At 41.6% G+C, this 27925-nt stretch overlaps 1 protein-coding gene across 1 annotated transcript in view; it reads right to left on the bottom strand.

Moving 5' to 3' along the window:
- The window catches only part of Vat1l (vesicle amine transport 1 like), a 209189-nt gene that overhangs the window by 150229 nt on the left and 31035 nt on the right, over positions 1 to 27925 (bottom strand). The window contains exon 3 of the mRNA XM_004659597.2: positions 20835 to 21050. Coding sequence (XP_004659654.1) covers positions 20835 to 21050 — 216 coding nt within the window. The remainder of the gene's footprint in view (positions 1 to 20834; positions 21051 to 27925) is intronic.

Genomic DNA, 27925 nt, shown 5'->3' with positions numbered 1-27925 from the left:
CTCTTAGTTCTCTTGGCCCCTTTTGGCTCTCCTGATCTCTCCTGGCCTCCTGATCTCTTTCCTTCCACCACTATGTCAGGAGGATCTTTTCAGTCTTCCCTCTCACTTCCCTGCCTGACTTTGAAGGGAGAGAATTTATTTTGGCTCAGGACTTCCTGCTTTGCTTTCCATCTTAATTCTCCCTAAAATAAAGATTATAATTTATAATTCACCTTTCTCTGAACTTGCATTTTCAACTCTTTGGTAAGAAGTTTCTTGCATTTTTGTGACTACGTAATCCTTCCCAGGACAGCAGACCTGTGTCAGTAGGGCATGACTATAATCCCAGCACATGGGAGGCTGAAGCAGTAGGATCATGGGTTTGAGACCAGCCTGGACCACATAACACGACCTTGAACCAATCAATCATCAATCAATCAGAGAAAGGAACATAGACATGAATGCCTGATAGATTTTTATGGACCTAAAACAAAAATCTGAACATAAGCAATATTTATACAGTACTTGAAGGTTGATTCTTTCATTACTTTACACTAAGGAATATTACTATCAGTCACTAATTCCTGACTTCATGCTACAACAAGAAGTCAGTCCTTCTCCACATTGGGAAGGATGTTAGGAAGGATGTGGACAGGCATGGCCTCAGGAAAGCTGAAAAGGGAAAGAGGTCATAGGTTTGGTTTTGGGTAAGTGAAAGAACCATCAAGTGGGACACAGATAAGAGTCACTTTGTGAGGACTTCCCTGTCCACCCCTCTTTCTAAATAATATGCTGGGTTGCTCATCTGCTTGCATTAGCAAACACTAAAACACATATGGGATAATTATTCTATTACCTATTATCTCTGAAGTATAGCATGATTTGGACATAATTATAGCACCAGTTATGGGGAGCTGGTACTGTGCTGACAATTCCTTATACATCTCATTAAACTCCACAGCAATCTAGGGAGGGAAGTGTTACTATGCTAATTTTACACAGGAGGAAATTGAGGTTGAGAGAGGAAGCAACCCAGTCCCAGGGTACTGTAGCTGAGATGTAAATGCAAGTCAGCCTCCCTCCAGAACTCTTAACTTCTATGCCATAATAAACTAACATATGCTGATTCAAAGGATTGAAATGCATAACAATGCATTCTTCAAATAAACTGTTTTGCATGTTAACACCATGCGTTATGTATCTAACTCTTACTGAACGTCTGTGTCAGATTTTCTTCTGGGAGGCCATGGTCCACAAACTTGAGCATACATTAACAGCTCCTGGATGACTCATTAAAACCCAGATTGGGGCTGGAGAGATGGCTTAGCGGATAAGCGCTTGCCTGTGAAGCCTAAGGACCCTGGTTCGAGGCTCGGTTCCCCAGGTCCCACGTTAGCCAGATGCACAAGGGGGCGCACGCGTCTGGAGTTCGTTTGCAGAGGCTGGAAGCCCTGGCGCGCCCATTCCCTCTCTCTCCCTCTACCTGTCTTTCTCTCTGTGTCTGTCGCTCTCAAATAAATAAATAAATAAATTAAAAAATAAAATTAAATTAAAACCCAGATTGTTGGCCCCACTGACAGTTTTTGTTTCCATGGGATTGAGTTCTAACAAGTTCACAGGTGATGCTTCTGGCATAGAAAAATTCTTTGAAATTTATTTTTGCATTATTTTACACACACACACACACACATATATATGTACATGCATGTATGTATATGTATATGTGTGCATCCCTATACACACACACACACACACACACACACACTTGATTTTCACATCAACACTTTAACCTTTACTATGAAGCTGAGGAAATCAAGGTATGGGGAGGTTAACTATTTTGCCCAAGTAACCCCGTTAATCTTTAATTTATATTCCCTTAAGTTGAACACAATAATTTTGCTTTTCTCTCCTTGACATTGCCAACTAAGGACTAATGACAAAGTCAATGCTTGCCAGCTCATGATCATGTTGTAAAGTTATTCTGATGTTTTTGTTACCGTATATCCTGGGTGTTTTAATACACTGGGGGAGTTTAAGTGGCTGAAGAAGAAATGAGAATTCATCAGCCTCATGGTCCATCCATGTATCCAACCCATCAGTATTTATTAGTTTTTTCTTTGAGCACTCAGCAGAGCTGTGAACCAAGTAGAGGAGTCATGGAAAGGAGAAGGTAAGCTTTCTGAACTAAGTAAGGAGAGGACCATGCAGATGCTGCCAGAGAAGATACCCAAAGGGGGTTGGGTAAGATTCGCTCCATTTTCCCTTACTCCAGATGGCAACCTTTAGACTCCAGTACTTGCTGCCCTCATGCTTCTGGCTATAAATGCTCAAGTATCAGTGCACAATATTTCCTGATTGGATAATGGTGATCATAATGATGTGTTGATAATAATACTAGTAATAATAACAGTTAACCTTTGACTTTTCTACATGCTAGAGAACACACTAACCCCCAAATTATACAATTGTCATATAAAACAACACATAAAAATTTTAAGATGGGACTAATGAGATGGCTTAGTCAGTACAGCACTTGGCACGGCAAGCACAAGGACCTGAGTTCAGATCCTCATAATCCACATAAACACCAGGTACAGTGGTACACGCCTCTAATTCCAGTAATCAGGAGGTAGAGACAGGGACCCCCATGGTCTAGCTAGACTAGCTGAACTGGTGAGCTCTGGGCTCAGAGGCAGATCTGTCTTGATGAGTATGGTATCAAGTATTAGAGACGGCTGATGTTGGCCCCCAACACACACACATGTGCGTGTACTCCTCTTCATATGTGCACCAATGCACATATGAAAACTCATATACACATTCATACACCACATACACATACAAAACAACTATGACATGTGCATGAGACCTATGTTCACAGATGAAAAAACAAAGTCAAAGGAAAGTGAGAATTTGTTCCAGGTCTCTTACTTAGAAGCCAGAGAAGATAGGGTGAACCCTAGACCTAATCTAGAATCTAGAAATCTAAGTCCAACACTCTTTCAATAACAAAATCTATCTTTTGGTATCTTTGTTTTCATTTCTTTGATTCCCTTATTATTTTTACAGATATGTGTCAGGCTACATGAATATGTTGGGTGGGGGCTCAGTTGTCAGGATATAGGCATTAAAGTAGTACATACTCCTTGCCTGTTTGGACATAGTTGCCAGGGGCTTAATTTCAGCTCAATAGTGAAGGGTAAGAGTGGAGCCAGCACAGACTCTTCTTGACTCCCTGAGAAATCAGACTATTGGCCACCATCCTTTTGATGATCTCTCAGCTCCTGGACAAGCTCATGGTGTTCTCAACTTAGAAGAATGTCCCCCAATAAAGCCATGGAAGAAAATCCATTCCATCTCACTCCAAGTAGAAGAAAAAGAATTTCTCTCCAAATAACCCAATGGATGGCACAACCTAGCACTTAAAACATTGGGTTTAGGGATGGGCATATGGCTCATTGGATAAAGTAATTGCTGGGCAAGGTGAGCACTTAAGATTGGATATCCAGAACCCACATAAAGCCACATGCACTACAGTGAGTGTCTTTAATCCCAGGAAGATGGGAGGTAGAAACAGGACAATTGTCCAGAAATGTGGGAGTCTGCTAGCCTAGGAAACAAAACAATGAACAGCAACAAAAAAAAGACTGTCTCAAACAAGGTAGAAGATGAGGACTGACACCCAAGGTTGTCTCCTGACCTCCATATGCACACCATGGCACATGAATGCCTACACTAACCACACACATACACACACACCACCACTACCACCACCACCACCAACAACAAAAACAACAACAAAAAACTAAATTTGAGATCTGTATTCAAAGAGAATTCACATACCAGCAATTCTCTCTTTTCAGAACAAGGTGAATTTGAGCAAGTTATTTCTCTGTGTCTCCATTACCTCTGTTTAAATGGAACTGTAATAATTTCCATCTCACAGACAACATATAGAAATTACAGAGCTCAACCTTTTAAGCTCTTCTATTCCCAAGAGGTGATATATTTATTCAGGAAATATTGAGTGAATGAATCTTGCCTCTGAGGCAATACACAACCTTTACAATATTTATGATAAAGGCACTTTCTTTAAGCCAATCATGATTTACTGTCCAGGATCTAAAAGCAACTCAAATAGAGATCAAGTGAGGCTTTGCCAAGTACAGACAGAGCAGCTTAGAAATATGTTTAATTTTATACATATATATGTACATACATACATACATACACACATACATACACCTATGCAGCATATTTCTGGCATGAAAAAGCCAGTCCTAGATAGCTACATCAGATGTTATGGGAGACAGTGATTTGGGACCCTGTTGTAGTTATCTTCTCATTGCTGGGATAAAGTACCCTACCAACAGCAGCTTTTGGAAGGAACGTTTTATTTTATTTTATAGTCTTAAAAGTCAGAATCATATCCAGATGATGATTTTGCTTTACAATATCAAGCTCCCACTAATCTTGGGCTATGAGGATCTACACCCATTAAATTCTCTGTAAATTAATAATGCTTATCCCATTTAACCTGTGCTGACTTCATTCTCTGTTGGATAATCTGATTCTGTTTTTCAGATGGAAGTGGGACCTGCGGAGATAAATGACCCATCACACTGCAGCCCAGCCCCAGCTGAAACCACAGAGGAATTGTAAAAATGAGCAAGAATGCTGCTTTCTCAGTGAACCTGATACCAGCACAAGGATGAAGGAGATAGACACTCATGACAATCAACACCTACCAAACCAGAGATCCAGAGGCTCCTAAGAGCCCATTACTGAAGTAGTCTTAAAATGAACCCAATGTGGCTCAGGGAATTTTGTGGAAAAGGAGGTGGAAAGATTGTTTGAGCCACAAGTTGGGACATCATGCACAGAGACATTGCCTCTCCCCCATAACTGACTTCTGCCCCCACAATGCATGACTCATAATCCCAATGGGGATGACCTGAATCCTCTATGAGGAGGGCTCCTTTGGAAAAGGAGCAGGGATGAGAGAACGAATAGTACCAACATGTGTTGTTGACATACTAAGTATGTCCAGAACTCATAAAAATAAATTTAAAAATGAAGTTTCATGGTGGCAGGGGAAAACATGCCATAAGCAGAGGTGCCACAGCAAGTGGAAAATAGCAACAGGACAGTGAACCAACCTTTGGAAAAGGAGAGTTGGATATAACACAACTAAGCTCACCCCTAACAACACTTTGTCCAGCAACGTTCCACCTCCCAAACTGCTATCATCTTGGGACCAAGGAGTCAGAGCACATAAATTTATGGGGCCATATGATTCAAATCGCCACCTTCTATATATATCTGGTTCCCTATAAACTCACAACCATCCATGATTTAAAATGCATTCAGTCTAACTTTAAAAGTCCCCATAGTTTATTTTAATCAATCCTAACATTGTCCAAACACCCCAATAGTCCAAGGTCTCTTAACTCTAAGCCTGTAAAACTAAAAACAAATAATTGCTCAGATATTCACACTTCAAACAATGGCACTGCAAGGAAAGGTTGAACCAATGCAAGATCTAAAATAAAAAAGGAAAGATATCAAATACTGCAGTCTCATGTCCACCTGTGACCCAAAACAAAGTTTCTGGGGTTCCAATTCCACTCCTCAAGCTAGGCTCACAGACAAGGAAACAATCAATTCCAAGCCAGTAGCTCTCCTGGACAGCACTACTGCAGTCCTGGGATCTCAATAATCTTAGGTTCTCCATGGTAACTCATGGTTCATCCTTATGGCTACATTGGGTTTCCACACAGGGACTCCAACAACCCTGTCTCACATTGCTCAGAGGCCATTTCCAAACAAAAATCACATTGCAAATCTAATGACCTATATTTTTCCTTGCACTTGTTATACTCCCATAGTACCAGGTAGGCTACTGAATGGTTAATTCATGGGGCAATAAAGCCAACTTTGAAGAGCAGGAAGTATCCTCAGCATTCTGACCTCCTACTTTCAAAACAGTCATCATTCTTGCTGATGTCCCAATACAGAGCTACTATTCCAGTTTATGTGATGGTAATTTCTCAAACAACTGCAGCTAAACTGAGCTGTTGTTTCTAGCCCATGATTTTCATTTCCTTCTGTGCCATATCCTGCATATACAAGTTCATTTCTTCTAAATCGAATCCTGCTCAAGTTCTAGGGACATTAGCATAAAGCGACAAGCTTCTCACACAAACTGCTTCTAGCCTTGTCCAGACAAAGCTCTTTTCCCCCCTCTTAATCAAACCTTTCACAGTCCATAGTTCTTCTTGCATTTAATTCCTTAATCTCTGAACAGAATGGCCCATCAAACTCTGCCTTCAATACTACAAGGCATCTCTTAGGCCATGGTTTAAAAACCTTCCAAATTATTCCCACAAATCAGTTCCCCAAAGCCAAAAGCCATACAGTCAGTTTTCTAGCAGAAATAACCTCAATCTCTTGGTATAAATTTTCTGTTGTAGTTACCTTTCTGTTGTTGGGACAAAGTACCCTGCCCAAAGCTTCTTATGGGAGGAAAGTTTTTATTTTGCTTATAGTCTCTTGGGGAAGCTTGATAGTAACAGAGGAAAACATGGCATGAACACAAGCTGAACATTATCTCCCTTCCCGTGGCAGATAGAAAAGAGTAGTAGAAGAATGAGCTGAATTCTGGCAAGGGAGAACTATATACAATATCCCTAAGCTTGACCCCAATAACACACCTCTTCCTGAGAGGCTCCACCTACCAACTTTGCATTAGATGGGGACCAATACTTTAGAACATATGAATTTATGAGCACCATTTAATTCAAACCACCATAGGATCTGTCTCATGTTATATCTTAGTAGCATGTTGGACATCTTAGGAAGTCAAGTGCTCCCTTACAATAGTTGCCAGTTAGAGGAGGGTCTTAACCCCAGTCATGGTCCTTTCTGCTAAAGCAAAGACACAGTGAATCTTTGTCTCTTCAATTATTCATGAAGGACATGACAGAGCCACTTTGTTCTTTTTAACTTTTAAGCAGTTCTGCTTTCTGTCATACAGGCCCTTAGGGACCAAGTGTCTTGCTACAGCAAAATTTCTCTTACCCTGTGGTTCCAAGTGGGCCAGGCAGAAGAAATGAGGAAAAGTGCAGGCATTTCTGAGGCCTTTGCTATAGGGTACTATTAACAGCACTGTTTTGGGAGTCACTAGCCTATTTGGGTTCAAGTTTGACTTATGACAAGTGAACATCATAACATTGGAAAAACATCAAAACTCGTAATCTAGGAGATGATAAGAGTTAAACATTATTGGAAATTGATGGTGTTCTGGATGTTGCTCTAGATTCATGATGTAACTTGACAGCTACATATCTCCCACTTTATAAATAAAATGGTTAGAAATATAAGCCTGGAAATAAAAAAATTCAAGGATCCTAGACTGAGAGTTTGTAATATTCTCTCTACACTATTACATAGGCTCCAATAAGAAGGACTCAATGAAGGGTGTTGTGGATTGATTCACGTGTCCCCCATAAACTTATGTGTTCTAAATTCTAGGACCCCAGCTGATAGTAATTTGGAAATTAAAGCCTCCTGGAGGCATGTATTTTTGGGGGGTAGGATTGTGGGTATTGTAGCTGGTTTCCACTTTCCAGTGTTTGGCACACTTTCCTGTTGCAGCTCTCTACCTGATGTTGGTGAGGAGGTGATGTCCACCCTCTGTTCATGCTATCATTTCCCCCTGTCATCATGGAGCTTACCCTCAGCTCTATAAGCCAAAACAAACTCTTTTTCCTCAAAAGATTCTCTTGGTCAGGTGATTTCTGCCAGCAATGTGAACCTGTCTGCAACAGTAAAGTTGGTACCAGGAGTGGGGTCATTTGCCACTAGACTGTGTGGCTTTGGCCTTTTGGAGCTGATTTTCAAGAGGAATATGGAAAGATTTGAAAATTTATCCTATGAGATGCCTTGCAGTGCTATAAGTACAGCTTAATGGACTATTCTGGTCAGAGTTGAAAGACTTGAATGCTGTAAGAACTAAGGACTGTGAGGTTTGGCTTATGACACTGAGAAAGAACTTTGTGTGGACTGGGCTAGAAGCAGTTTGTGTGAGTAGCTTGCTGTTATGCCTGTGTCATAAAAACTGTTGCAGGGTAATTTTGCATAGAAATGGATTGGTGTGAACAGAGGGATATGGCACAGAAATGAAATCTTGGGGTTAAAATTGCTGCCCACTCAGCTGCAATTACAGGAGAGATTACAACCATTGAGATTGGGCCAGCTGACCTGCATTGGTACCATAAGAAGAATGCAGTTTTTTTTTAAGGGGCTGAATGCTCAAAGAGTGTCCTATTCTTCAACATCTGCTTTATTCCCCAGTGGATTAACAAATTTGTACTCCACCTGGTATTATGGAGTATAAGAGATGCAGGAAAGAGAGGGTCATTGAATTTACAACATGGTCTTGTGCTTTGGAAATGGCCATGGGCAGTGTGAAGCAGGTTTGCTGGATGCTTGCATGGAGACCCAAGGGATCTGTGAGGATGGACTATGGGTTTCAGTGGAGATTCTGGTACTACAAGATGGCTGCTAAGGAGAGCTGCTGGCTCTGATGAAGTTTTCCAGGACTGTGAGTAGTCTAGCAGGAGGGGTGGAATTGGCACTACAGAGACTTGTTGCTCATTAGAATTATTGAACTTGGAGACTTGTCACTGACTAGAGTTGTTAGACTTGTATCTATAGACTTTGATGTTTGCTCTGTTTAAATCTTGTATTGATTGACTATTTCTTTGCTATGCCCAATGTCATCTTTTGCAGTGTGAATGTTTATTCTGTGCCATTATGGATTTTGAGGGGATTTTTTTTTTCAGTATTATGGCTCAGTTAAAAGATCTTGAACTATGGGAATGTTTGAACATCATTTGGATTGATTAAAAATATGGAGCCTTTTAAAGTTGAACTGAATGCATTGCATTTTACATCATGGATGGTTATCAGTCTATGGGGGCCAGGGTGGAATGTGGTGGTTTGATTCAGGTATCCTCCATACACATATGTTCTGAAATCTATGTCCCTTCTGATGGAGATTTGGGAATTAATGCCTCCTGGAGGCAGTGTATTTTGGGGGGTTGGCTTGTTGGTATTATAGTTTTTCCTTGCCAGTGTTTGGCACACTCTCCTGTTATGGTTGTCACCTGATGTTGGCCAGGAAGTGACATCCACCGTCTGCTCATGCTTTTGTTTTCCCCTGCCATCATTGAGCTTCCCTTTGATCCTATAAGCCAAAATAAACCCTTTTGCCCCACAAGCTACTCCTGGTCAGGTGCTTTCTGCCAGCAATGAGAACCTGACTGCAACAAGGGCTAAATGAATAATGTTTTAGGGATGGAGAGATAGCTGAGTTGGTAAAGTGCTTACTGTATAAGCATGAAGACCTGAGTCTTGATTCCTGGAGCCCATGCAGAATTCTGGGGATGGCGACATGCTCATGTAATGGTAGGGCTGGAGAGATGGAGACAGGTAGATCCCTGGGGCTCACTAGCCAGCTCAGCCTATCCTGTTTGATGAGCTCCAAGCCAAGGAATGACCTATTTCTAAAAAAAGGTAGATGGCATTTCTGAGGAATGATGCCCAAAGTTGTCCTCTGGCCTCCGTGTATAGTTGTACACACATGTGACTCTGCGCACAAAGGAGCTGAATACAAAGAACACACATACACACAAAGGATAATGCTTCAAAGAGCTTAGTGCATAGCTGGAGATTGGCTATAGTTGGTGATATCTTTGCCTCTTGCCAGCTCTGCAGCCCCATGCAAGTGGCTGCTGGTTGGAGCACTAAAGGATATGGATGTGTAACTCAGCAAAAGTGGGCCACTGGGGGCTGGAACTATGACTCAGCAGTGAAAATCACTTGCTCATAAAGCCTGTGGTTATTGATTTATTTCCCCAATACTCACATAAGGCCTGATACACAAAATGGCACATGCATCTGGAGTCCATGTGCAGTGGCAGGTGGCCCTGGAGTAGCCATTCTCTCTCTTCTTCTTGTAAATAAATAAATAAATAAATATTTTAAAAGAACAGGGCCATTGGATGCTAGAGGAATGATGAGTGGAATAGGCATAGGGACTGTGAAAGAAGACCCCATTCATCTAGAACTATACACCAGAAGCAGAAAAAGTACTCTTGGAAGGATATTCAGGACATTGGCTATCATGAGCAAGAATGCCCTAACACTGTCCAATGGACTGAAATTTACAAAAAATCTGACAATGATTCTCTCCCCACCTTCTGCACCAGATTAATTCAGTGGCAGGGCTCTTTTTAACTCAAAAGCTCACTCTTCTACCATATTTTCACTGAATATAGCACATAACATTTTTTTTAATTTTTATTTATTTGAGAGCGACAGACACAGAGAGAAAGACAGATAGAAAGAGAGAGAATGGGCGCGCCAGGGCTTCCAGCCTCTGCAAAGGAACTCCAGACGCGTGCGCCCCCTTGTGCATCTGGCTAATGTGGGACCTGGGGAACCGAGCCTCGAACCGGGGTCCTTAGGCTTCACAGGCAAGCGCTTAACCGCTAAGCCATCTCTCCAGCCCTATAACATTTTTTTTTGATAAACAAACATTTATTATACATAGATAGCAGGGACCATGCACAAAAGTAATAAGATGAGGCTCTTCTGCGTCGAGGGGCTGGGATGAAATAAGGCAAAGAACACTTAACAATAATAATTGCTAGTATAGACTTGATGCCCGATCCTCTCCTGTGTTAAGTGCCCCTTAATCATCACTCATTTCACATGCACAGGGAGCACCTGAGGAGTGGCTGGGTTGTTCTTGTCCTCATTATACTAAGGAGGAAATGGAAGGTAAATGCTGCTTTGGGCAGTGGTCTTTGGACCTGGACTGTAACTGCAGGAATTGCTTTTCTCATTACTGCAACAAAATACCTGACAAAGCAACTGAAAGCAGAACTCTTTTTTTTTTTTCCTACATTTTGAGGGACTTCAGTTCATCATTATGGGGAAGATATGGCAGTGGGATTATGAGACAGCTGGTCACATTTGGTCTGTAGTCAGGAAGCAGAGAGATGAATGCTGGTACTCAGCCAGCTCTCCCCTTTTTATGCAGTCTAGGGATATCTTGCCTATAGGATGGTGCTGCCTTCATTTAGATGGGACTTGGCACCTAAATAATTAACTTATTCTAAAAATAAAATCCTTGACATATATGTCCAGAAATTCATTTCTATGATGATTCTAAATCCTCTCAAGTTGACGGCTGAGACTGACCATCACACCATCCTTCACTGACTTAAGGGAGTACCAGCTATTGGAACAGATGACCCCAGTAATCTGAGTAGCTTAAGATATTAGAAGTTTCTCTCCCCCCCCCCCTTGATCATGTGAAGTCTATTTGGCAGTGGGGCAGGAACAAGATGTGGTAGGGGAAGAAAGAACAGTTTTCTTTGGGTCCCAGGTTGACATAAGCATTGTCATGCTCAGTATGGTTCTCAGGTTGAACTCAGCACTTTCAGAAAACTAGGAGAGGAATCGTGGGGCACATCAGGAAGATGCACAAAGTGGTGTGCCTTGTATAACCTCTGCCTACATCCCATGGCCCAAACTGGGTACATGGTCCCAGGTAGATTTGAGGGGGAGACACATTTAGGGCTCTTTGTCTGGACAGAGTTTTATAGGAAGCAGACCATAGAGTAGGTGATCATCTAGCCATCTTTTCTACACCATCTGTGGATACTCTAAGTTATGTCCTAGTGTTAAGGAGGACCATGGAGAAATGACCAGGGAGGATGCTCTGATCATGTAGGCCAAACTTTCCAAAAAGTTACAGAGATTGAATTTACTGAGAACCGCAGGAACCACTGCCTGTTATAGAAAGGGGTGACAAGAACAGACTGGTGGGCTGAGAGAACCATCTTGATTGCAGCAAAGAGCCAGAAAAATAAAGAGAGGACCAGGCCTGGTAGCACATGCCTGGAATCCCAGCACTTGAAATGCAGATGCAGAAGGATTGCTACAAGTTTGAGGCCAGCTTACTTATATAGCAAGTTCCAGGCCAGCCAGGCAACATAGTAAGATACTGCCTAAAATAAATAAATAAATAATTTAAAAAGAGATGACATTGCATGGGGAAATCTCATTAGATAGCTCCTAATATAACCTAGATAAGCAATATTGGGGCTGCAATACCACAGCAGTAGGCAGGACACAGAGAGGTGGGTGGACATAAGAAATGATAGAAGTATCCCTTTTTCCCCTTGCTCACGTGGTCTTCTTGGAGCCTCTGGAGTTCTTTACATCAAGGGCTATCTCCTGCTTCTCATGAAAGTCAAAGCCAACTTCACTTTTAAGCCTCCACCCTCATTAAGTAGCTCATCCATCTCCACTTTTCATGAAAGCCTTCACCTCTACTATTGTCTAATTCACCTGGATATTACTCTCAGCTTGGTGTGCAAATGCCACTTGCCCTGAGGAACTGGCTCCCTAATTTCATGCTCTGCTGTAGCCCAGGCTCTTTCTTTGTCATAAACACTCCTAAAAGCTTCTCTGAAAGCACATGGCAAAGCTAGCCATGTCCATCTTTGAATTATGGTAGGACCTCTCACTGAACAGAAGAGAATCTGCCTTATTTTCTGCTAAATTCCCTGGCACTTAATGTAACGTTTTGAGTAAATAGACTCCCATGACCTATCTTTGAATGAATAATAGGTCATAAGATTTGGAAACTTGTATAAAGTTGGAAAAGAGCTAACTCTGCTGTTGGTTGTTGGCTTGAGTAGCTGGGTAGAGGGTGGGTGGTTCTCATGGGCAGTCGTGGTTTGTTTTGATCTCCAGGGCAGGCATTCCCTCTGCTTCCTGTCTGCCATGATACTGCTCTACCATATCTTCCTTGCCATGATGGAATGGTACCTTGAGAAAATAAATTTTCCTCCATTAAAAATGCGCACTCAAATTAAAAAAAACCTTTAAAATTAAAAATAAAAGTACACTCCTAGGGCTGGGGATAAAGCTCAGTTGGTAGAGTGCTTGCCTGGCATGTGCAAGGTCCTGGGCTCAGTCCCCACTACCTGGGAAAAAATTCACTCGTGTATCAAAGCAGACTCTTGCTGAAATGGTATGTATGTCCTCCAGGTCTAAATAATTTAACATACTGAGGATCTTGTCTGTTTTATGTTTTGAATGCTTAATGTCAAAGCAACATATGGCTAATCCATCACTGATGGGGGACCACCAGCTCTTAGGCCCATGGGACACTGTGGAAAAGCTCACAAGGCCTCTATAGATCCTCCCTTGCCTTTCTGTGGTTGCTCCTGGCACAGGGTCTGAATGACCCTGAGAAGTGCCCCATCCATAATGAATGGAATTTAGTCACTGAGTCGTAGCCCGTTAGCATCTGCTGAAAGTTAAGCTAGCTTACTTTCCTGCCCAAGGTCCACATCCCAGCTCGGGCAGCTGCTCTTAGAGTGGGCTCTCCCAGTGTCCTTGTCTTTCCTCCCCAGTGTTTCAGCTGGGGGCCTGGAGACAAAACCTCATCCCGACCCAGTGCAGACTCAGATATACTGTATTCAGTACTTTGATTTGCAACAAAGCCAGGATGGAAGGAAATCCAGCTGCCATTGAGCTATCTCTAACACATCCTCTTAGTGGGAAAAACTGAAGAGCTGCTCTGCAAGGGGTGAAGAATTAGTAGCACATTTAAAAATTCCCACATCTCCAAGTGTCTCTTCACTGAAATAGCACCTGTCTTTCCTCCAACTGTTATTATTATTTTTTTTTTAAGGAGGAAGAAGTTATTTTGGCTTTCAATTAAAGATTCTATCATGGAATGGAAGGAATAATCACAGGGGCTTGAGGAATCTTGTCACATTGTGTCCAGTCAAAAAATTTGCGGAAGAGTGGGCAGAAAGATTCTTAGAGCCACAAATCGGGTCATTATGCACAGAGACATTGCCTCTTCCCCATAACTGATGGCTAACCCCATCATGCATGACCCATATTCCCCAACAAGGAGGGTTTCTGTGGGTGGGTGGGGGGTTAGACAGGGAAGAGGCTGACAATGGTACCAACATGGCTGCATACACACTGTGTACAGAACTAATAAGAAAAATTTTAAAAAGTAAAGAGTGATGAATGGTGCTACTCAGCCAGGTTTCTTTTTGTTGTTGTTGTTGTTCATTTTTATTTATTTATTTCAGAGTGACAGACAGAGAAAGAGGGAGAGAGAGAAAGAGAAAGAGAGATAGAGAGAGAGAGAGAAAGAGAGAGAGAATGGGCACGCCAGGGCCCCCAACCACTGCAAACAAACTCCAGATGCATGCGGCCCCTTGTGCATCTGGCTAACATGGGACCTGGGGAATCAAGTCTCGAACTGGGGTCCTTAGGCTTCACAGGCAAGTGCTTAACCACTAAGCCATCTCTCCAGCCCACAGGTCTCTTTTTATAGAGTCCAGGATGCCAGACTATGGAATGGTGCCATCCACAGTTAAGGTGGGTCTTCTCATCTCAATTAACCTAATCTAAGTAACCCCTCACAGGCAAGCCCAGAGTCTGACCTTATCTAGGTTGTGACCAGTATTATTAATATAAAGATCTCTCTCTTCTTCCTTGTTCTTCCCTTCATTTTCCACTCCTTTTATCTCTCTTTCTCCCTTTACCATTAATCATTAATAAACTGTTTGTCAGGCCTTATGCTAATACTTTTTTCCTCAGTCCTCACATGATGACATGAAGTATATAAGCTCAAATTCAACTAGCTATTAAATTGCGGGGCTGAGGGTAGCATGCAGAGTCTTTCTACCACACAATCATCCCTGCCTTCTACTAGATAATAGCTCTGGCCACAAACACTTCTTAAAGATGAACATCTGTACAAACAAATTGTTTTAAAGGCTTCTCCCATAGCTTTCATGAAAAGACTAATGTTACTCAAACAAGGCATATAGTATCGCTTCTCAGAGGGGATGACATATGAAGTAGGAGACAAGACCATTCTGGAAAGAACAATGAGAAAAAGGCACAGAGGTTCAGAAACAGTATTTTCTGAAAAAACATAGCTGGCCAGTGTGGCTGTGTGGAGGGTAGAGGAAGGAAGACAGTGATCTCAGTCATTTTCTGAACATTTATAAGGGAGATCCCTGTCTCCTCGTTTTTCTGAGACTAGAGGTGGGACGTAGAATACAGTAGCAGCAAGCTCGGGGTCAGGCAGGTCCTGGGGCACACTCTCGCCCTGATATTCATACCATCCTGACTTTTCTACTCATAACCCCCATGTCTGTCAAATGTGGGTAGTGCTCATTGTTACAGGAATTACTGTTCTAATGATGGGACAACGGAAAAAGGACTCTGGAAACTAGAGAACATCAAACCTCAGAAGTAGATGCAAATGACCTCATAGTCATCGTCATGCCCCTCTCCAGAGTGTGAGCACACACTCAAATCAAGATATTCCAACTTGGGGGGGTGGATATGAAGGAAATGGATCAGTGGGTGGAATGCTTTCCACACCATCATGAAGACCATGTTTTGTTTCCCACTGCCTATGTTAAAGACAAGTGTGATAGCATGCTGTACCTATGAAATCAAAACACTGAGGAAGTGGAGACAGGAGGATACCTGGGGATTTCTAGATAGATAGAATCAGTGAGCCTCTGGTTCAGTGAGAGACTCTGTCTCAAAAATTAAGATAAAAGTCAGTGAAGAAAATGCTCTTTGGTCTTCATGTGCACATATGTACACTTGCACCTGCACACATACAAACATGCAGACACAAACATTCACAACACACAGACATGCACATGCAAAAAGAAAAACAAACAGATGCATCCACTCATAAGCCTCATCCATAAGGCTTGCTGAATGAGATTGGCAGCAAAGCCCATGAAGTTCCCGCCATGAGTCTCACTTTGTTACTTATTTTGTTACTTTCCTTTTAAGGGGTTGTGAGCCATTTTTCCACCAGTTTCTCCGGATTTGATTAGGGGCAGTATCAACTCAGGCCATCTGGTCATGTTACAGTCAGAGGAAAGCAATGCACTCGAAGATTTGATGGAGCAGTGGAAGCATCTGGGCCATTCCAGGACCACAGATCCTGCTCTGGACTGAATTATTTTCCACTGACCAATTAAAGGTCTATACAATCACAGCTAAGGTTGGTACTTCTTGCAAGATGCCTGCAAATTTTTCCATCCCAGCCTTTGATGCAAATTGGAAAGCAGTCTTGGTGCTATTAAGATTGTATATTTTACAGAAACCCAATTTAGGCAGCTTTATCCTAACAAGGTTTAGTCTTCTTTACTCTCTCATCAACATCAAGTTAGAAAAATATATGCCTGGGCCATAGTTTCACAGCTCCTTAAACTATCTATATTTAGCAGTAGGAAGAAGTTGAGTAAATATTTATTAAGTAAAAGAATAGATGAAGGAATGAGTGAACTATGTTCTCTCCACAATCTGGGCTGCTGTGTAGAAAGAAAATAGGTTAGAATCAGCCAGATTAGGATATAAATCCTAATTCTGCTATTTGCTTCTTATACTTTCTTTAAACTACTGTGGGATTAAAGCACAAACAGAGATAAGCCTGGAAAGAAATGGGATTATTAGCTTTGTTATACTACTATAACAAATTACTATAAACTCAGTGGTTCAAAAAAATCACAATTAAAAAATATAGTTCTACAAGTTTGATGTTCAAAATGGATCTCACTTGGCTCAAAACAATGGGCCGTTTGCTTCTGAAGGCTCTAGAGGGAAAACTATTTCCTGTCTCTCCCAGCATCCAGATGCCACCTGCATTTCTTGTCTCATGGCCTTCTTCCATGAGCATACACCCAGGGAAGCATCTTTAAATCTCTCTGATTCTTTTGTCTCCCTCTTCCACCTTCAAGAATCCTTGTGGTTATGCTGAACCCACCAGAACAATCTAAGGTAATCTCTCCATTGCAAGGTCCTTACAGCAATCACATCTGCAAAATTCTTTTTGCCATGTAGGGGAATATATGGATGCCAAGGATTCAAGTATCTTCAGGAGCTGTTAGCATGCCTACCATAGTGGGTGGCTATCTTCAGAGATTTGGCAACTGATAATGAAAAATCCCTTTACTCCTGTCCAGGTGTGATAGATAATGCATGCAAAAGTACCCATAGGGGCCTCCCACATAAGGAGTACAGCGTGTTGCTTGGACAATATCAAGCTACCATCAGTCACGGAGTATAAGAGGGCCTACACCTATCAAACTGTCTATCAAAAAAGTAAGTGTTATCTCAATTTTCTGGGTGCTAACTTACTCTCCGTTGGAGAATCTGCTTCTCTTTTCCAGATAGATGCAGATCCTAAGAAGAGAGCTGCCCCAACATACCTCAGAAGGGGCCCAACTGAAACTAAGGACAACTGGCGAAATAAGCAAGGGTGATGTTTTCCTGTGAACTGGATACCAGCACAAAGGGGAAGGAGATCAATGCAGAGAAAAATCAACTCCTACCAAATCAGAGAGCCAGAGCCTCAGAGGCCCCCAACACCTCAGCACTGAAGCAGACCAAAAATGAACCCAACATGGCTCAGGGAAATCTTGCGGAAGAGGGGGCGGAAAGAATGTCAGAGTTACATGTTGGGTCATGATTTTCAGAGACATTTATCATACTAATAACTGGGGGCTAACTCCACAATGCACGACCCATTTTCAATAACAAGGAGGGTCTAATGGGAGGGGGTAGATCACAGGTGAGCCTAAATAATGGTACCAAACTGCCTGTATTTACTGAAAAGAAAACTAATAAATTAAATTAAAAAAAAAAAAGAATTACAAAAATAAATAAATAAATAAATAAAAATTCAGACCTGGGGCTGGAGAGATGGCTTAGCAGTTAAGCGCTTGCCTGTGAAGCCTTAGGACCCCGGTTCGAGGCTCGGTTCCCCAGGTCCCACGTTAGCCAGATGCACAAGGGGGCGCACGCGTCTGGAGTTCATTTGCAGAGGCTGGAAGCCCTGGCGCGCCCATTCTCTCTCTCTCCCTCTACCTGTCTTTCTCTCTGTGTCTGTCGCTCTCAAATAAATAAATAAATAAATACTTAAAAAAAAAATAAGGAGTACAGCGGCCAGTCATCATCTTGATTCTAACTCAGGGCACTCAGTGGTCATTCCCCTGTGGAATGTAGGTGGCCCAGGCTCTCCTTAGGATTCCTTCTTCTTCTTCTTCTTCTTTTTTTTTTTTTTTTTTGGTTTACTTTTATTTATTTATTTGTGAGTGATAGAGAGAGAAATAGGGAGAGGGAGAGAGAGAGAGAGAAAGAATAGGCACATCAGAGCCTCCATTACTGCATATGAACTCCAGACTCATGCGCCTCTTGTCCATCTGGCTTACGTGGGTCTTGGGGAATCGAACCAGGGTCATTAGGCTTCGCAGGCAAGTACCCTAACCACTAAGCAATTTCCCCAACCTGATTCCTTCATTTTTGTAAGATAGGGTCAATCTTGCCCCAACCTGAGTGTTCATGTAAGTCTGTACTTGACCATATTTGTTTTTCAATAGTGGTATTGAGCTTCTTCATTCTACCTACCAAATCTTGCCTGGAAAAAGTGCTATTGCAGAGACCCTCCAACCTGAGAAATGGGTGGTCCAACCACACCTTTAATCTCCCTGTAAAGATTAACCCAGACAACATCTTCTCATTTTGGCATATTTGTTTTCATTAAGTTTTGCTTTACATTGATGCTATTGGGTAGCATTGGGAGCACAGCATAAGGAAAAGCTTCTTGGAAAATGCATTTATCATAAGTTTTTTATTTTTTTCAGGGAATGTCTTATTCTAACCTAGGATGGCTTGGATTCACTATGTACCCTCAGAGTGATCTCAAACTCAAGGTGATTCTCCTACTTCTGCCTCCCAAGTGCTGAGATTAAAGTCACGAGCTACCATGCCCAGCTTATCATAACAGTTTTAATGAGGTTCTCATTGCTTTCCAGCACATATTTCTTAAGAGAATCCACAGAGAAATAGTCCTCCAGTCTTTCTAGTAATAGTCTTGTTTTTATCAAATGAACACTAGCTCACATGAATGATCATTTTATCTTATTTTCACTCATTATTAGAAGGCCAAGAGAGAAAATTGTTGTACATCTTCAACAAACTTTTAGGATACCATAGACTACATTATATCCATTAACTTATTTTTCCTCCCTTTCCCCTGTTGTAACTTTCCCCCAATTCCTTCACCCCTTTTACATTTTAGTCCTTATTGTTGGTAGTGTCTGTGAGCCCAGGATAAAGTATAGTTACAAATTATGGTAATTTCCAAGGTATAATTTCTCTTTTGTGGAACATGAAACCATGATATGTTCCTCTTTGTTTCAGGAACAAACAGAAAGAGAAAAAAAATTAAAAATGAAATATCACCAGTTCTGCCCTTTGACAAGACTGATTCATCTACACTGTAAAGATGAGTGTGTGCTGATATTGTGAAAACATAGCTCACACATTTGGTATGCTGAACACCAAAGACTGGATTTGCCAATATTTTAAATAGCATGCTGGCTGTTAGCAGATTGCTAGAACAAAAAAGAAATCCATCTCTTTTATAAGGGATATTTAGCTTTTGTTTTATCTTTACTTATGGTCAAAAGACATCAGCAAATTTTTGAAAGTGACTGAAGATACTCTTCTTAAGGCATTCCTAAACTTTCATATCTTGGCCTTCGAAGTTTTGGATGTGAGCTTGTTTTCTTAGAAAAGAAAAAACAGAAGTGTGCTTTATACTATGATTTTGCTAGTTTTCCAAAGCTTAGCTTTTTTTAAAAAAAAAAAAATCAATAATGAAAAAAAATCTCCAAAATATCTCTGAGATAATCCATCTCTGCCGGGTGGGGTGGCACATGCCTTTAATCCCAGCACTTTGGAGGCAGAGGTAAGAGGATCGCTGTGAGTTCAAGGCCACTCTGAGAATACATAGTGAATTTCAGGTCAGCATGGGCTAGAATAAGACCCTACTTCAAAAAACAAAACAAAACAAAACAAAAAAAGACGAATACATCTCTGAGGTCATCAGTTCTGTTAGATGGAGTGTCAGTACCTTCTCTTGTGGGTCTATATATCTGTAGAGTCTAGGGTGTGGTATATGCTTAAAAATATTTGTTGAGCTAAAGAATAATACCTTCTACTCTTAAAAAGGCTAGAATTCCAACCACATTGGCACACAATACCCACCATGTGGGAGCACACCATATATACTGAATGACAAACACTGAGGCATATTTAAATCGTGGAAGAGATGCCATTCCTGAATTCTAGAGCAGCAATTGTGATTTCTTCATTTACCCAATTGGCAATGACTCACCTAAATGATGTCACACAGAGTTTATCCATGTGCAATGACTCTCCTTGGCATACTAAGGTTTGCATGTGACTGCCAGTATACCAGTATAATATCTCTCCAAATTTAACGCACTCAAGAAAATATACCAGAACACAAGTGAATAGGAATGTTATTAATCATACCAAACATGCTGCAATTAATTGAAAAGTAAATAGTCCACTATTTTGGTATTTCACATAATATCCATAGGATGTGACTTGTGAAGCATCTCACAATGTTCGACACAGCATTTCCTTATACCAAGAGATTACTGTGTCCTCATATGCCATCTTGGACCTACCTACCTAAGACTCAGAGGCACCATATCTAAGAACCAGTACAACCCCAATGCCATTATCTGTAATGGCTTTCACCATCCATGAAAATGCTATCAGAGATGTAAATTAGTCTTGCTTATAAGCTTAACTTACATATGAATCTCACTGTAAACTGCAATTCCATTTCTACCATCATGACCACGAGGAAGGTGAATCAGAAGCAGTCCACTTACCACTCCACCACCAGCTGAATGCACAAGCACAGACATCCCTTCCCGGAGGTTGGCAACTTCAAAGAGCATCATATAGGCTGTGACGAAGTTCATTGGGAATGCAGCAGCCTCAGAGAAACTCATGTCATCTGGGATCTTGTAGACAAACTCCACCGGTGTGCAGACCACTTCTGCCCAGGCATTGTAATTGACAAATGCCATGACACGGTCCCCAATCTGGGAACAAGGAAATGTGGGATTAGCAGAGATAGTTTATAATGAAGGTTCAAAAATGAACCAAAATTATTGGGACTGCCCATGGCAAATACGGGTGGGTGGTAGCATTGTTTCTCCTAACTTGTGTACTTGCAACTCCCTTACCAATCATTCTGAGTTTCACTCTTACTCTTGAAGAAACAAGTTTTATAATTCATTTGTAGTAACAACTCAAAGAAACTGCTATTTAAGCTTCACAAGTCATACAACTATTTGATGAGCCTAAGAGAAACTCTGGATTTCCTGCTTTCCCATTTTCACAACTACCATATCACCCCCAGAGCTTTGGGGACTTGAGAGCAACCAGTCGGTCACTGATTTTTTTTTTTAAATTTTAATATTTTTGAGACAAAGTATCCTAGACTGGCTTGGCTTCCATTTCACTATGTCTTCTTCCTGAGTCCTGGGATTGCCGATATGCATCATCATGCTTGGTTTTAGGCAGTGTGGTATATGGAACCCAGGACTTCGTGTGTTCTAGGTAAGCAGTGTGCTGATGGTCTACATCCCCAGACACCATAACTGAAGTTCTGAATATTCTTTAGGTGGTAGCAAGAAGTGAGTACAGTATCAGAACATCTAGTGAAAGTAGGAAAATGATACCCAGCCTTCGTCTGCCTCTGCAAAACCACCTTTCACTGACCACCCTGTGTCCTGTCTTGAGAGCTGCCCTGCAACATGAGCGCTCGTGTTCAGGCATTCCTGGGCCCACAGCCTGACTAGGGAATGGGTTTCTCATGAGAAATTTTTCTATTTTCATATTTTATTAGAACAGAAAAGCCATTTACTGCACAAAATAATAGTGCACCAGGATCTGTATGCCTCATTTTGTATCAGTTATTTAGTGTACATGACAGCCTTATAGGATATTATCCCCACCATACGTATGATAAGGTTGAGAGTACGTTAAGTCTGACCTACTAACATCATATAGACAAAGACTGTTTCTGTATATCTTTTTTATGACATAGTCACGATCTCCTGCCAGGATTGCTTATTATTAGCCCCCTTTCAGTCTTTGGTTCCAGGCACTGAAGATATATTCATAAGTGAAGTACATATTATACTCATAAATCTTTCATATTTCCTACAAACTTCACATGGCAAATACCATGAGCAACAGGAGTTGGGAGGTGCATCTATTTAGTAAGGGTGTTTTAGTAGAAAATAAAGCATAAGCCAAAGGCATGAAGCTATGGTGGCAGTATTTCAGATAGAGAGAGACAGACAGACAGAATGTGTATGTGAATGAGAGAGAAAGAATGTGTGTGTGTAAGAGAGAATGTGTGTGTGTGTGAATGTGTGTATGAGAAAGAGAGAGAGAGAGACAGAGAGAGAGAGAGAGAGAGGGAGAGAGAGAGAGGACTGACGTGGGCAAAGACATGCCACATCAGCTCCTTGCCCAAATGGCCATTATGTGCATTTTAGCACAGAGTAAACATAGCCTTAGTGTGTGACTGATTCTCTGTATGCCAGGATCCACTTGTCCATCCAGCCAGGGGGTGAGGAAGACCAATTCTGGCATCTTTTAGACCTGAGTAATGAGGAATTCAAATAGATGAGACAGGGGGAGATAGCATCAACAGTATTCTAAGAACCTGTGCACCTTGGCTGCTGCTACAGGCATGTCTGTAAGGAACTGGGCTAGCTTTATTCAGGAGAGACACCTGAGGTACTGAAACAACTCTTCTCTGGCATGCCTCACCGGCAGCAGGAGCAACACAGAGCCTGGTCTGCTTTCTCAGAGAGAGATAAGCAATTTAATCACCGAGATGACTGGAAAGAGGGACACAGGGCTTTCTAATTACCTCCTCACACTGAGAAGTGTGGTATAGATATGAGAAGGTTCTCCCCTTCCTGAGATCTGGACAAGGAGAAATCCTTGTTTAGACTAATCTTTTTTATTAACAGTGGCTCCAATTCCTACTTACAGTGGCAGCTGTGGGTGTGCATTAAGATGACAGGAAAGAGGGACGGGGGAAGGCCTGTCTAATGTCAACTCCTGTGTCTCCCCTGTGGTTACCCCGAGAAGCAACAATATGAACTTATGGATGTGTGCAGTCCTTTCTTCCTGCCTCAGTGCCACCTGTTTCTGCACTCGGCATTCCCTTTTTTTTTTTTTTTTTTGGCATTTTTTTTTGAGGTGAGGCGTCACAGCTGCACACTTTGGCCACCGTCGAATCACCTGCGTCCATGCCTTCCCCTTGACAACAGATTAAAGCTGTGAGCGAAAAATGCACCCTTCCTCCCATAAGTTGCCTTTATATAAGATCTTTGGTCAGAGTTTAATATGTATATATATATATGTCTTTCAAATTGTACTCTGATGAAGACTATGGTTTTCTTCCCACCAACAAAACAATTCACTTCAATGAAGCCTTCCCTAGGTCTGCCTCCTAATTTTAAGGTATTTGTGAATTCCTCATGATTTATCTATTAAAGTCTTCCAGGGGTCATGGAATCTAGGTTCTATCATTCCCTATTTTTTTGAGAGGGGAGAGAAAGAGGCAGATAGAGAAAGAATGGGTGTGCCAGGGCCTGCTAACCACTGTGAATAAACTCCAGATGCGTGTACCACCTTGTGCATTTGGCTTTATGTGGGTAATAGGGAATCGAACCTGGGTCCTTTTGCTTCTCAGGCAAGTGCCTTAGCCACTAAACCATCTCTCCAGCTTCAATCATTCCCTTATGACCATACTTATTTAGTATTTGACACATCACACACCATGGAATGTTAGTGACAGGTTATCTTCAGACTCAGCTGCCATCTAACCTCTTTATTTTAGAGGTGAGAGAAACTGAGGTATAAGGCAGGTTGGAAATCTGCTGAAGCTTTTCTGTGTCCTGAGGGCATGGGTAGGAGTAAAGTTCATTGACATCTCTGTCCTGCCTCTCCAGAGGGAATCCCTGCGAGTCCAGTAATTGTGAAGTTTATGTGATGAGATTACTGATTAAAGTGGATGGGAAACCTGGTATGTCAGAATTACGTATAAACCCCCATGCAAGACTCTGAAAAAGAGGGACCAGATTCCAAGCAGAAGAGGAGAATACCACATCTTAGTTATCCATTCTTCTAGTGATGGATATCTGGGTTGATTCCAGCTCTTAGCTATTATGAATTGAGCCACTACAAACATGGTTGAGCAAATCTCTCTGGCCTGTGGTTTGAAGGTTTTAGGGTAGATGCCCAGTAAGGGAATAACTGGGTCTGTTGGTATCTCTATAGTCAGCTTTTTCAGGAGTCTCCATATTGCTTTCCAAAGTGGTTGTACCATCCTACCTCCCACCAACAGTGGATGAATGTTCCTGCTTCTCCACATCCTCACTAGCACTTATTTTCATTTGATTTTTTGATGTTTGCTATTCTTATTGGGGTAAGGTGGAATCTCATAGTTGTTTTAATTTGCATTTCTCTGATTATTAGGGATGATGAGCATTTTCTTAAGTGTGTGTTTGCCATTTGTATTTCTTCCTCTGTGAACTGCCTGTTCATCTCTTTGCCCCATTTTGTAAGTGGGGTGTTTGACTTCTTACTGTTTAGATTTTTGAGTTCTTTGTAGATTCTAGAGATTAGGCCTCTATCAGTTGGATAACCTGCAAATATTTTTTCACATTCTGTGGGTAATATATTGGCTTTGCTTATTGTATGCTTGTCTGTAAAGAAACTCTTCAGTTTCATATGATCCCATTGGTTCAGTGACTGTTTAAGATCGTGAGCTACTGGGCTTTTGTTCAGGAAGTCTTTTTTCATTCCTATATCATGGAAAGTACTTCCTAAATTTTCTTCCAGTAGTATTCAAGCTTCTGGTCTTATACTGAGGTCTTTGATCCATTTGGATTTGAGTGTAGTGCATGGTGAAATGTGTCCATCACTAGAAGAATGGATAACTAAGATGTGGTATATCTACACAATGGAATTCTATACAGAATTAAGAAAAATGACACAAAGAAATTTGAGGAAAATGGTTGAACCTAGAACAGATCATTCTCAGTGAACTTACCCAATCACAGAGAAAAAAAATCGCCACATAGTCTCACTCATCTGCAGCACCTAACCTGAATCTACCCAAGATACCTTACATACCCAGCAAGCATTTCATGGACTGGACACTAGGAGGGATGGGGAGGGAGAAGAGGGCATCAAAGGGGTAGGAAACACTAATCCAGACCCAAATGGCAAGGGTACCATAAAATTCTATTCCTAAAAGATAGACCAAATGGCTGAACCTTCACCAGGCCCTTATAGGAAACACCTGAACCACAAGACACTGGAGAAGTTAGGATTAAGTCTACCTAAATCCTCTACATCTTCCCTCCCTCCTTCCCTCTCCCTCTCTCTCGCCTCTCTAACTCCTATATATTAGTTACCTTTTACCCTCATTTTCTTAGGGGGCACTGACCTGTAACTCCCAGTACCAGCATGGGGCTATCACCCACAATGAGCTTTTGATCAGAGAAACCTACAAGGTTTTCTAAAGAATGACAGATTTCTGTCAGAGTACTTGATGACCCACCAAAGGTCAATGGTAAGACGCTATTGCTGAAGACACCATATGCAGCTGACATGTAAAATGGAATGGCATGGCTGGAAGCCAGGAGAGACTTAGTCCCCAGACAGTCAGCATGTCTAGTGCCAGAAGGTGCTACATGGGCAACTGGGGGAAACAACCAATATCTGTCCAAGCAACTCATGGTCCAACCTACGTAGCAGCAAATAACCTATTGTGATGCCCACACAAGTGCAATAGTGGAACACAGCCATGGTGGGGAACCAACTGCTCTTGATTTGGCTAACTGATCCCCTCAGTGGTACAAGACCCATATCTGGAACTGGGAGACAAGTCAGAACCATATCCAAACATAAGCCCACTCTCCAATATCAAGCTACCATCAATCATGGGGCACAAGAGGACCTACACCTATTAAACTCTCTATCAAAAAAGTAAGGGTTATCTCATTTGACCTGGTGCTAACTTACTCTCTGTTGGAGAATCTGCTTCTCTTTTTCAGATAGATGCAGATCCTAAGGAGAGAGCCACCCCATCATACCTCAAAAGGGCCCTGGCTGAAACTAAGGAAAATTGGCGAAACAAGCAAGGGTGCTGTTTTCCTGATGAACTGGATACAAGCACAAGGGGGAAGGAGACGAACACAGAGAAAAATCAATGCCTACCAAATCAGAGAGCCAGAGCCCCAGAGGCCCCCAACACCTCATCACTGAAGCAGAGCAAAAATGAACCCAACATGGCTCAGGGAAATTTTGCGGAAGAGGGGGCAGAAAGAATGTCAGAGCCACAGGTTGTGTCATGATATACAGAGACATTTATCATACCAAAAACTGTGGGCTAACCCCACAATGCATGAGCCATATACCTCAACAAGGAGGGGCCAGTGGGGAGGGGGTAGGTCATGGATGAGCCTAATAATGGTACCAAACTGCCTATACTTGCACAATAGAAAACTAATAAAAAAAAAAAAGAAAAGAAAAGGAGAATACCACTGGATGGGCTGGGCATGGTGGCATACACATTTAATCACAGCACTTAGAAGTCAGAGACAGAAGGATCACTGTGAGCTCGAGGCTGGTCTGAGACTACAAAGTGAATTCCAGGTCAGTCTGAGCTACAGGGACATCCTACCTCAAAAACTGAGACAGAGGGAGGGAGGGAAGGTGAGAGAGTGACTATTACCAGCTGGGATAAACAACTAAGGGGCATGTAGGACCTGATGGAATTTATTCCAAGGGCTTCTTTACATAAGTGAGCTCACATAAGCTTTGACAAACCCTATGAAGGCATGGCTGGACACTGTTCTTTTTTTTTTTTTTTTTTTTTTTTAATCAGAATTTGGCCTAGCCAGATACTGAAAAAGAAAAAGAGCAATCTCTCCTTTAAAATGTTTATTTTTTTTTTACAACTTATCAGAAGAAGGTAAGTCAACTTATCAGAAGAAGGTAAGTCAGTGAAGAAACATTAACAGATTGTATAAGTTTCCTAGTACAAGTTAAATTTGAATGTTCCAATATTTGGCATGTTAGCTGTTTGTATTTGGGTTTTCAAATGCAATAACCAAATGGCTGTGGTCACAGTAAAACCTCAATAAAGTCATGGCTTTCATATGTATGTGATTTAGTTTCTCCATGTTTTTCTTGTACTTTATTTTACTGTTTTATCTTTTTTTTTTTGTAACTTAGTATTTCTCCTTTACCCCCACCCAATAACAATAATAAAAACCCTCCTTTGAGATGGGTTCTGCATTAGCTTCATAGTGCAGGTGAATGACCATAAACTTTTACCTATACTGAATCACTTCTCAAAGGTCATAGAGCTAGAGATAGGCAGGGCCAGGACTGGAATCTAGGAGCTCTAAGTCCAGATACAAATAAAAACCCACTGCAGTTAGATCAAATCTACAAAAAAAAAAAAAAAAAAAAAAAAAAAAAACCAGTATAAAAGCATTTAAAAGTATACAACAGGAAACCTGTCATGCTTGGGAATATTAGTTGAACTCTTTAAGTCTTAGTTTCCTCAGTTCTGAAATGGACACAGCGTTAGTAAAGGGGCCTTCTGAAGATAAAATGGCATGCTATGCATGACATGCACTTAGCACAAGGCATGGAAGTTGCAGCAAGAGCAATATACATACATCCTGGAAAAGAGAACAGATTGGTTCTGAGACTCATGGGAGTCACAGATAACATGGCAAATATGACACACTCTACTGCATGTAGCAGAAGGATGACTGTCTAGTGAAGAAACTGAGGGAGAAGAGAGGCTGTCCCGTTGGTGGTATGTCCCTGTTTCTGGAGGCCCAAGTGATGAATGTCAGGATATCAT

Source organism: Jaculus jaculus, chromosome 1 (genome assembly GCF_020740685.1).
Source record: "Jaculus jaculus isolate mJacJac1 chromosome 1, mJacJac1.mat.Y.cur, whole genome shotgun sequence".
Taxonomy (NCBI): domain Eukaryota; kingdom Metazoa; phylum Chordata; class Mammalia; order Rodentia; family Dipodidae; genus Jaculus; species Jaculus jaculus.
The sequence above is the reverse complement of the archived record's forward strand: the minus strand, read 5'-3'. Positions and strand labels throughout refer to the sequence as shown.